The sequence below is a fragment of the Falco rusticolus genome, chromosome 1 (assembly GCF_015220075.1).
Source record: "Falco rusticolus isolate bFalRus1 chromosome 1, bFalRus1.pri, whole genome shotgun sequence".
NCBI lineage: Eukaryota > Metazoa > Chordata > Aves > Falconiformes > Falconidae > Falco > Falco rusticolus.
The window spans coordinates 57,172,989-57,185,579 of NC_051187.1; the positions used below are offsets into that span (position 1 = coordinate 57,172,989).

General features: G+C 36.1%; 1 protein-coding gene across 1 annotated transcript in view; it reads right to left on the reverse strand.

Moving 5' to 3' along the window:
- Positions 1–5,042: 5,042 nt before the first annotated feature.
- TACR3 (tachykinin receptor 3) overlaps positions 5,043–12,591 on the reverse strand; it is a 41,115-nt gene continuing 33,566 nt past the window's right edge. The window contains exons 4-5 of the mRNA XM_037400735.1: positions 8,484–8,680; positions 5,043–5,551 (exon numbers count right to left, since the gene is read on the reverse strand). Of these exons, the coding sequence (XP_037256632.1) occupies positions 5,212–5,551; positions 8,484–8,680 (537 nt within the window). The 3' untranslated portion in view covers positions 5,043–5,211. The remainder of the gene's footprint in view (positions 5,552–8,483; positions 8,681–12,591) is intronic.

Genomic DNA, 12,591 nt, shown 5'->3' on the forward strand with positions numbered 1-12,591 from the left:
TTTAGGGGGATTACATGCCTAACAAGCTATGAAAAGTAGTTTTGGACCCAGGGGCAAACTCTTTGGTTAGCTGTCTCTCTGTCTCTCTGCCAGTACTGGTCCTGCTTCCCAACATGTATTAGCTGGTTAGGTGACAGCAATGGCATTGTTTAGTAGCCCTGATGGTGCTGGGGTGCAGGGCACAGGGGGAGAAGACCAATTCCTTTCTGCCTTGTTAGAGTCACCAAATCCCAGGAGACCTGCTCCAGGTGGATAGCCTCACCTGGCCCATTACTTGTTGGTGATACACTAGCCTAAATGTTGCCTAAGGTTCCAAACTCAAACAAAATGAATGAGCACTGTGAACATACTAGAACACACTTCTGAATACAAAGCTTCCTTTCTTTAGTGTAAGGCCCTACTGCGTAGAGCTTTGGGCCAAGGAAAATCATTACCTTTGATCTTTGAGGTGTTGCTGCCTGCTTGAAGTTTTTCAGTTAACATCCAAGAGGGAGGTTTCAGTATTGCAGACAGGAAAGAGCTGCTGGCAAGGCTGCTTTATGAAGTCCTTTGATGCTGAACCTTTCCCTGTCCTTGGCTTGTCAGACCTCATCTGGCAGAACATCTGCCAGCCTGGAGACACTCTGCGGGAATATTTTCCTTGCATGCAGGAAGGAGCTTGCCTGAAGTCTTGGTGTGTGTAGTGTCTACAGACTTGATCTGTTGCTACTCTCATTTGCTTATGAATTTGCGGACAATGTTATAGAAGAGCTGTTGGGTATTTCAAGTGTTAACAGATTTGCAGCATTAGTGAATGCCTGTTGATTAAATGATTAGGTTTTTTAATCATCTAAAACATGTAAATCCAAGCAGGCTGGGCAACATGAGTTTTCAAAGTGAATGTACTTTGGAAATACAATTTATGTGACTGATCCTGATGTCGCTTTTTGTTTGCATCTCAAATTTTGCAGTGAAAAACTTATGCTGGGACACTTGGAAATCGTGGTTCCAGAGGCTATGTTACAGTGTGTTTGTAACAGGCAAGCTTGGTATTTGTAAATGTAACCATCTGCTTTGGGAGATCTGATTCCAATTGTAATCCAATATGCATGTTTCAGTCTTAGGAGAGAGGCAATCCCATTAGCCAGTAACAGTATACCATGTGATATATGAACCCATCTGAAACAATTTGAATGTAAATACCCACAGCAACTGCTCGTGGACTGATAAAGAATAATCTTTGATTGCACTCAACAAATCAATTTGAATTATGAACACAAAATAACTTGAATCTGCTCATGAACGGGAAGGCTTAAATTGAACTGAAGGCATAATTTAATGCAAGGAACTCATACAACATTTGTAAACAGTGATGTATCCTAAGCAGTATCTCCTGCATCTTTCATAGCAATATGCAGAAGTATTCAATAACAAACAATACATAGGAACCAGACTCTAAAGCTCATCTAAACTAGAGGAAGCAGTATGGCAGATTTAAATTTCTACCTGAGCTGGGGTAACGTCGAAAGTCTTGAAATAAATGCAACAGAAACAAGTGTTTCTACAATCTGTGTAGTTCCTGGAGAGAACAGCCTGAAAGGTTTTGAAATTTGTATCAGTGGAATAGGAGTTCTTTTTTACTGCTGTGAAAGAAATTCACCAGTATTAAAGGAGAGATACCCCTTCCAAACACCCTGAATGTTATTATCTAGATAAAAAAAAAGCAACTTGTAAAACTTGTGTTTTGCTCTCCTTTTCTATATGACTTCTTTTTGTATGTTATTTTTGAAAACGTGTGTTAGTACTGGTCAATGACCTTCCTCCATGGACACATTTAGTTACCAGACGTAAACATGCTGCAAACAGCTCATGCCATGTGCAGTTGTGCCAATGCCTCCCAACCTTGACAATAATACTTAAGGGGACTGGAAGGGAGGCTGTCAAGGGGCTCCTGCCAAATAGCCTCAGGCTGCAATCTACTGAATGCATCATGTATGAGTACCCTGAGCTTACTCAGAGTTCATTTTTCCTCTCAACATCATGCTTTCATTTGGAAGACTTGAGAAAAAGGTATTATCAATCTCTGTTCATGAAATTAATTGTGAAGAGTGTGCTTAAATGTAGTAAATTTTAGGGTTTTTTTTTTCACTCTGGTGTGTTTTGGGGGGGTTTTTTGTTTGTGGTTTTTTATTTATTTATTTATTTATTTTAAATAAGTCTATCCAATGTCAAGGGAATGACAGAGGAAACTGATGCTGAACATACTGTCTCTGGAGATTCTGGAGATATGAAAGTTAAACCTGCCCTATACCAAGGGAATGTCACTGTAGTTCAGGGAGCAATGATGTCTTTTCATCAGAAAAACATTTTAGAGGCAGACTCCAGTAGGAGCCTGGGCTAAAGTAGTAGGAACTCTTATACATGAGAAGGACTCATGTTTCAGAAGATCTTCAAGATCAGAAGATGCTGTTGAATTGTAGCTGCTTCAGAGGAGTATTAGGCCCCTTTCCACAGGAAGCTAGCTCTGTATCTGTCTGGTTTCCTTAACTCACCTCTTAGCAAAAGTGAAGAAGGTGGATTGAAGGTTGCAGCACAGATGTGAGACTGCTACAGTGCTGCACCAGCAGACACATAGAAGCATGTGCACTGCATGCAGACTACTACTTTGAGCAATCTTATTGGCACAAACTGAGGATGACCTAGTTTTCGGTACTTCAGTGAAGGGTGTCAGGAGGCTTATAATGAACTTTACAGTGACCAGGACACTTAACTGAAAATGTTTGTTCAGAAATAGTAATTCAAATGCAATCTGCTGTCAGTCACAGTTTTTGATGTGCTACTTGTTTAACAGTGTAACCCATCATGTTTCTTGAGGCTGAGATGAAGAGATGGATTTGCACCATATATCATTGTAATGTTTTCTCTAAAGCAAAACTGTGATTAAGAGCACAGATCTCTTAATTTGATGTACAGGAATATTCTGTAACTTCAGAGAACTACAGCAATGGTGAGGGTGTTTTTGATACGTTTATCCCACCAAAATATAATGACATGATAAATGGATTTCTTGTCCAGGAGGTCATATTCACTTAGTAAAGTGAAATTTTTTCACTAATTAGATACACAGGTGTGAGGAAGCCACCATTGCTTCTTCAATATTTGTCAGCCAAGGATAACAAAAGTTATATGAGGATGAAGTTTTGTATTTTTGCGATGTTGTAATTTTATATACAGCTTTTTAAGATTTATATTCTTTACAGCATATGTTTGGAATACATCACCATCAGGTTAATATGCTTAGGTTCATTTTTTGTTGTGTGTGTGCTGTCCTGAATCTTCTCAGCAGAGTTGTTAAACACCTGTGAAGATTTTAAATTCTTAAAATAGAGTATTTCAGGGGATAAATAGAAAATATTTTTTAGAGGCATTGCATGACACTTGCTGGATTACTATACACTCCTTTTTTTTAATAAAGAAAAAGCAAGGGTATTGTGGCATGATAGAAAACAGAGCTGTTTTTTCAGGAATGCAGACCATAGGAAAGCATAAAGCAGCATTTAAAAGGAAAGCCATTAATGAACAGAGCTCTTCAGTGAATTTAAGATCAGGCCTTGAACAGAAAAAGTGTGAGTCTGGAATTGTGATACATTTTTCATCAGAATACAATACTCTGTGACCAGGTTCTTCAGTTACTCCACACGTGGTGGGTTTAATGTTAAATACCGGTATACTACTTTGGGGTATTTCACCTTACGCAGGTTTTTGGTTTGGCAAACTGGTACAGCAATGCACTGAAATCACAATACAAATACAAATTACACTTAGCAGAATATACCAATTGACTATACAGATGAATCACAATACAAACATTATTCTCAATACTACTCTTTTATGATATGCTCATTGTCGCAATGCTGGGCATTCCCCATTGCTGGGAAGGAATGTGGGCTCAAGGCAGCTAAAGCCTTTCTCTTTCCAAACTTCTCTTTGTTAATTGTTCTGTTCTGATACTGTGTTGGGTTTACCTAGGTATATACTCCCCTGTGCTGGTCTAGCTACCTCAGGAAGACACTCACACTCCTTTGCTTAAGTTTTGATTAACTGAGTACAGACATTCACACAACTGGTTGATCCATGCAACTGATATAGCCATTTATCTAAAACAAAGGCTGCCCTCTGGACCCTTTTATATTAAGTTCAGCTTTCTTTGCAATGGTAATGGTCAGTGGATTTTGACTGAACTGGGTGGGAAAGTGTCTGCATAATAATGCCTAACATGTTTTTGGATGCAGACAGAGGAGTAATTTTACATGCATCTAGCTGTGGAAAATTTGGGAAAATAGCCCAAACATTTTTTTCCTGGTAAAAGTGTTTCATAGTGAAACAATTTACTGTATTTTCTGCAGAGAAGAGTTCATTGCCACAGTGGTATTTTTCTTACGTGTGAATCTCCTGTTTAAAATCTTTTGACCTTTCCTAAAGTCAGTAACAAAGGCTCTGTTGCAGTCACTGGAGGAAGATCTTATACTTAAGCACTAAGATACAAAGCTATGGGACATTCATTTAAGCAATACATCCTCCTGGAAGTACACATTCCATTGGAGTCTAATGTTCACTAATATAGAAACTTCAGTACAATTTAATTCAGGCTCTTAGAAATTTTCTCCTTTAAAAATAATCAATTCTCATATATATTTGAAAAATTGTGCTGTTGCAAACAGAGCTGAACTTCATTCATGTGAACATAATTTTGTCTATTTGCCTGGGAATAAGCCTAAATTGTAAATCAGTTGAATAGACTTGGGACTCATTAGGTCTTCATTTATAAAGGATTTTTTTTTGGCAGCTCTTAAATACTTTTGTTACTGTAAGATTAATACTCATAATAGAAAACATTGTACATTTCAGCTTCAAGAAGTACAAGAGCCTGTTACATTTCAGTAAGTGAAACATAAATGCCACAGGTCAGATACAGTTAAAACAATTATTTTTTATCCATTGGCTTATTTTAGATAATCACTACAAACATTACCATGTATAAGGTGCAAGTGTGCATTTGGACTGATGCATACATATATCTTCAGGTTCCTTTTTCTCTCCATAGCAGAAAAGTAAATGATGCCTGAAGTCTCAGATTTTTATGGCTAGGGTTTATCAGTGGAGTTACATTTGCTTTCCTGTGGTGTGAATATCTAGTCCCAAATTAGGAGAGCATTGTCCAGTGCTGCCCTTCTAGCAACTGTCACCATGAAATACTTGGGAATAGTCATCTACTGATGTGTGCAGTGAACTGATGAGGCTTGAGGCTGTGGAGACAGTCTTGGAATTCCTCCATGAAGAGCCATTGAAACTCATGTCCCTCAGAGCTTCTTTTTTCTTACGGCTGGTGTGGGTGTTGTCTCCATCATTAGTGTCGAACACCACTGTCATGCTGGACTCCATTCTGGACACAGCGTATAGGCTGCTTTGCCGGGTGGGATGAAACCTGGCTGACTTGAGCTCTAGCTCATCATAGCTGGACACCTCAATGAAGGGGCACCAGCGGAAAGCTCGCTTGAAGCCAGCTCGGAACCTGGGAGGAAAGATGCTTGGTGAAAGCCTGTGCTTGCGAGAGGCAGCCACAGGTCTTCATCTGAAAACATATACTGTGCTGAGTGGACACTAGCTCAACTAATTGTCTTGCCTCTAATCCTGCTTGTGGTGAAATCAGTGGAAGTTCACTTGACTAAATTCTGGGTAGGATAAAAAAGATAGTGGTAACATCTCATTTCTGTTTCTGACTTTCTATATACTTTCCATGCATTTTTACATTGGTGTTTTCCTGATACTCAATTTCCCTTCCTTTGCCTGTGCTTAAAGAAACAAACACCAGCTTTCATAGCACTGTCTTCACAGAAATTGTTTTGATTTGGCCTATGATGAAATCTGCACCTTTTTAATTTTCTCTTGGCAAGAATTTTTTCTCTAAAACACCATCCTGGCTTCCAAATTCCAGTATCCCTTCTGTATTTCCCTCTCTGACAGAGATGCTTAAATGGGAATGATGTAATGACTAATAATTGTTGCTACAAAATATTTGGAAAATCATTTGTAATAATGAAAGAACATCCTAGGAAGTTAAAAACTGGCTGTGAACAATGTAGAAATGGGAATTCTGAGGCTTTAGCACATTAGTGCTTGTAATATTCATACAGTATGATTTTATTTCAATTCAGAGGCAGAGATTTACTATAAATACTATTACTTTTTTGTGTGTATGTGTTTCCAGAATAGGTTATATATATACTAGAAAACCAACTTGCTGTGTGACCTGAAAAAGAGCACCTTTTCACATAGACCTAAAACTTATCAGACTTTCTCAATTGTCTTGCTTCTTTTTGTTTCAACAATCAGCTGGGTTGTTTATTGTGTCTGTAAGCCTTCTTGAGCAATGATTCAGCTACCAGAGTGATGACTGCAGATAAAAATTTATCTGCATAAAAATGAGGTTTTCAGTGGAAGTTGGCTGATCTCACAGAAGTAACTTTCTTTCCTCCTCAATTTTTTAAGTGAACCACAGACTTGTCACATGATGAAAAATGAGCAGGTAGCTTGCTATGCAGCATTTCTCTGTTTATATGCAATTATGAAAAAATATTGAAAGAACCTCTGATGGAAATGGATTTAGTGAAGGAAATTGTAAAAGCTTAACATCTTTAGATTATTATTTTTTGTCTCACCTTCTACCCTCTTTCTCATTCAGGCATGTTTTTTTCTTCATCTTGAAATAATGCTCTCTTTATCTAGATACATAAATAGTATCCTAATTAGCCTGGAAGATGAGGCTAGGTGTAGGTGTTATAACTCTGTCTGAGACTAGATCCAGCAGCAGTAACAATACTGCACAAATTGATCTGACTCCCAGCAACAGGCTGTATTTTCCTCCTGCATGAAAAGGAAGTAGACGTTCCAGCTTCTTGATTTCAATATTGAACTTAATTACAAGAAAACTTTCACCAGTATTTCATTCTTGCATTAAATTCTGAACAGAGTGACCTTCAGTCTGTCTCCAAATTGTGAAGTTTTTGTTGATTTGGGTTATTCTTTAATCTAGATGTTTAATTTTGCAGTGTATATGTGTCAAAATAAGCCACATCAGAGATAGTATTTTTTTATGTATAATGTCTTTTGTAACTCTATCATAATAACTTTTTGAAGAAAATGACAATATTTTAAAGGTTTTCTGGTAGTAATTGAGAACATGTGAGGACTGAATCTTCCTCACCCTTGATTTTACAGACACCGGATACCCTTTGAAATCTGATTTCTATTGAAATTAACGGGAAATTTGCCATTTGAATTAGGACTTATTTCTGGCATACTAAAACTATACCTCTTTTTCAACAGTTGTAAGTAATCAAAAAAGGCAGAAGGCTGTATGTAATCAGGCATTATCTTGACATTTCAAAAGACTATGAATGTTAAGCATCATAAGCTACCCTCATCAAGGAGGCAGACTCCAGTGTTTTTACACCAATAAAAACTCAGCAGGATTTGGTTGCTTCATTTTCTATATAGTCTCCTTTTGACAGGTGTTGCATGATCGTAAGTGGGGTTTTATAAGTATGTAATAAAATTGGTATAAAGCTTGTCAGCAATTAAACTTGACACTGTCTGCTCATTCAAAAGAGATTCCAAATAATATTTAAGATTACTTATTCAATACCAATCCATACTGACTGAGTTTGTGAACTAATTCATTGATTTTGGTGGTCTTTATGTAGTAATACTAGAAGAAATACTGAAAAATAGGATGGCCAGGATGACATTTATTGCAAAACTTGTCCTACAAGCTGAAATGAAAAACATGCATTCATTCTGCCATCCAGTTGTCTCAAACTGCCAAATATCTGTAAAATCTCACCAAACTCAACAAATGAAGTGCCTTTGAAATTCAGAGCATAATACATTGCTATCAAACAGTACTGTAAATTAGTATTGAGTAATGAGAATATAAATATTTTTTTTATTACCCTGTTAAAGACCTCAGAGCTCAGTAGAAATCTAATGGTGAGGTATAAAATACACAATAAATCACATTTTATATTATATTCTTCCAGCATTGCAAAACAAATTTGTGGATACAATCAGTTAGTGACATGCAGATTGCACTGTATATAGCTAGTGACTGTCTTTACATCTTTATTTTAATGTTTTGCAAGCCAAAAAATATTAAACTGCTATAGATTTTAAAGTTTGCATGTGGAAACAGGAAGGGTTGGTTTCTGAATACTGAATTTTGCTCTGAAATTTTAAGTAGACCAAAATATTTACTGGAAGTGTGCATTTGTTGTTTCAAGATTCATTTCAAGTACAAACCTAAAGGAAAGGGGGTTTTATGTTTGGTTTTCTTTCCCACTAACTGGAAACTATTCAAGCAAAAACTCTTTGTCTTTTATCCCATTTAAATCATTTATATTCTCATTGAAGTTATGCATACCAACTGTTTCATCACCAGCTCTTACCTCTTATTAAGGCAACAGTAGATAATGGGATTGTACATTGTGGAGCTCATGGCAAGCCAAAAGCTGGCCAAATAGATTTGCTGAATGTATTTCCACCGATTTAATTGTTGATAGATCCCAGTAACTATGAAGTAAATGTGATAGGGCAGCCAGCAGATGGCGAATGTCAGCACAACCACAATCATCATTTTTACCACCTGAAAGAAGGAAGTAATAATGCTATTTAATAATGTACATTAGCCTTTTTTTTTGGACTAGCATTTCAACATCCATTAATTATTTTCTTACATTTGATTATTAGAGTTAGTCAAATCAAAGATGAATATGTGATATAATTTTCTTTTTAATCTGACTGTTAAATTTCTAGTCTGGGGTTTTTATTGTTTTGTTTTTTGGGGTTTTTTTTTTCTTGGCTGGAGATGCTCCTTTTCCTGAGAAAAATAACATGAAAATGTTCTCTAAATTTATTTGTATTGATTCTTCCAAGTAATATACTTGCTTACTTATATTTGGCTATCTAAAATACTACTTTTTTCTCTACACCCAATCATGGAATAAGATTGCAGGGTGTATTGTTTGGACCTCATTTTGGCCTTTATTGACCCTGGTGTCTTTTTCTGTTGTGGTCTGCAAGTATATTCCTTGTCCTCAGTTATTAGATGTGACTTGAATAAACAGTAGGTTGTAGGAAATGAGCAACTGTAGTATCCTGTTTAATTTCAGAGGCTAACAATTTCCTTGGCTGGTGATCATTATTTGTTGTTTTCTGCAGGCATCATAACATCTGTTAGCTACCATAGTTTCCATTAGGCACAAAGGAAGAGAAGCTCCATTTGGTGCCTGACATATGAGAAGAAAAGTTGCAAGTCATGTAATACTTTCACTCCTGTCTTTCCCTCTTCAGCTATGCCAAATGCTAGCCCAGCTACCATTTTCAACACAGCATGTCACATGTTTACACAACAGATTTTGTTTTTGTAGGTTAAATGAAACTAGACATGATAGATCTGTGCTGGGAGGTCTCTTGTTCATTTGTACTGTGAATAGTGAGGAATAATAGGGATAATAGGGTTTGCTATCAACAGTTCCTTTCATTTCTCTGTACAGGGTGCTGTTTCCTACTGTCAGTAATTTTGTCAGGGAAAAAAAAAAAAAGAACTGAAATTTCTTATACGTACATGCCTTAGGTTGATATTTTTATAAAATTTCAACTAATATAATTAAATATTTTTACCTATAAATGTTATGGTGTCATGCTTAATTCATATTACAACTTCCTGTGGGAAGAATAAAGCAATTTTTCATTTAATATTAATTTAATATATGGCACCAGTTTACAAGCTTCCCTGCTGTATGGGACTGTACTGTACAAGATTTTCTTTATGAGAATACTTATTATTACTGATACATATAATAACTTAAAAGATACAAAAGGGGCATCTGTCCACACATGCAATGACATTATTAATATTTGGTTCTTCTAAAGCATTTTTCATCAGTTAACTGTAAATCGCTGCAGAGGGAAGATCAGTATTATTATAAGGGAAGGCAACACACCAAAGCATAGTATCACTTTCACCTTTGGTGACTTTATGCCGATATCTGGGACCGTACTGTATGTGAGGTGTTTTTTGGAGTAGGGAAGAGGTTGTGACTATGTGTGAATAGACATTTCTGGACTAAATTATGTGTCTGAAATGATGCCATAAAAATACATTGTCAAATCACAGACTATTGTTAAATGTCATGCCTTTTCTACTCCTTTGGATATAACTTCCACCATTCTTCTGCTGAGGATTTATGTCTCTGCCTTGCACACGTTGTACAGGTAGAAGACTTAACTCCATAGTTTTATCACAATATTTAAGCTCACTGTCTGCTGATTTACAGATGTGCTTTCCTTGTTACTGTATTTTTATAACAGTCAGGAATTGTAAGTATTACTTTAACACCATTCAGGTTTTCTCTAATTTCAGAACAGTTGAGTGTCTAATTACTTGCCTTGATACTTAATTAGCAAGTCTTGTAGTAACAGCTGTGTATGTGAAATTGTTCCTAGAATTATTTGTCATTGAAATATCATATGTATTAATTGAGGGATATTTGTCTCCAAGTTTTCAAAGGTACTAAATTGAGGGATGTTGTTTCCAAGTTTTCAAACTGTAATCAGGCAAATCCATATTTACACCGAACATTTAATCTGTGCAGTCCTTGAGAACTGAAACAGTAGAGCTTTCCAGCAATAAATGTAGTTGAATCTGGTTGAACGCTGTGTCACTCATGTCCCGGAGCTGCTAGAAAAAACAATCAGATTACAGGTTGCCAGTTTGGCATTCAAAATTGTGTTAACACCATTTTAAAAAGAAAATTATTTGTCTTTTTTCTAACATCCAAATTATTATTGGCTAGTTTTCTGTGTTATATTAAAGGACAAGGCAAGCAGTGCTTCAAGAACTTACTTAAAGGTCTCTGAAAGCTAATAAACTTTCACAGTCTGTACAAATAATAATTTTTTTATTTCAACTGCTGCACTCAAAAATTAACACAAATTAATTAAATTCTGATTTAACCCAAATGCAGTATTTCAGGTTTTCTTCAGGGAAAGAGAAATCCCCAAATAACTGTTTACACTATGACCCAAATAAATTCCTCAACTAAAAAAAATTTTGTCACAATTTCAGGCAATTCAATTCGTATTTCAAATGTTTTAATTTTTGTTTTAAGTTTTAAAATGAAAAATGGCAAATCACCAGAAAAATTACATCTTTTCTGGCAAGGCTACTGTTTTGTTTAAAACAAAACATCCACCTTTAAAAACAGTGAAATTGGCATAAAATTTTCTTCTTGCTGTTTCTGTCTGGAAATCCATGATTAAATATAACATCATCATCATCCTGAAAGCTGAAATTTCTGAAGCAAATAGTTAAACTAGACAACAAGCAAAAGGTGATTTTAGATGACCATTAGTGTTTGATTTAATTTGTGAAGTAACAAATCACTGGAATGACAGACAGTAAAGCACACTACCTTCTTAATTATTCAGGTTTGCAGCTGTTTTACATAAATAAAAAAAAATACCTTAAAAGTTAAAGTATCATTTTTCTCTCAGATAAGCCTGCATCAGTCTGAGTTTCAATGAAGTGAAAAGCAATATACTGATATATATCTATTTAGGGGGAGACATACAATGGGGTTTCCTTATCATGTGTAAAGTGTTTTTTCCTAGAACAAAAAAGTGCTAATTTTTCCAGCAAAAAGAGACATTTAAGAGAAGTCAAAGCTGTCATTCTTCCAAGTATTTATGAAGTACAGTGCCCTCATTGACATATTACCTAAGGACAAGATAAGTGAGCTGTTGCAAGTCTGTGTGGCATAAAATTGTTTGAAACGGGGCAGTTACAGTTGAATATGAAGACAACCGCAGAAATTATGGGAAGAATCAGAAAGCACTAGTCTGTCCTCGTTTCATCAGGCAAGGATGAGTATGTGTTGGCAGAAATGGAGGAAAAGAAGAATAAAAGGAAGCTGAAAAGGAGGGACATTATTCCCAATTTCCTTTCCTCTTTCAGAGACAGGCACACACACCAAGTAAGGCCCTACCATACAGTATGGTTGTAGTTCTTGTCTATACCCTTTGTCTTTCCAGTGTTATGTTTTATTTCTTGATCATCTAAATAACTGTGAACAGAAACAGATTTCAAAGTCTATAAACCCAGGACACCTTGATTTTACTTGGCATAACCCCTGATGACAGTAAACGTTTCAGGTCAGTTAGGGCACAGGGAAAATAAGTGAAACAGGCCAAATATGTATTTGCTGCAAAAGCCTGATTGTGTTGTCCCAGTACACTGTGATGTTTCACTAAAAAATTTCCAATGACACTTTGCAGGTTCAACTGCAGAGTATAAAAGAAAGCCTGTTTTGATTTTATTTTTTTTTTGAGTTCTTAGACCTGTGGCTCTGACAATACAAAGTTCTTTTATTTTGTTTCTTTTTAATATGCCTGTTCTGCTTTATTTTTTTGAGGTATTGCTATTTTTCAATTGTTTTCTCCTCTGTTCTGTGTTGCATAGAATTCATTAATAAGGGTTTGGTCTTGTACATTAGG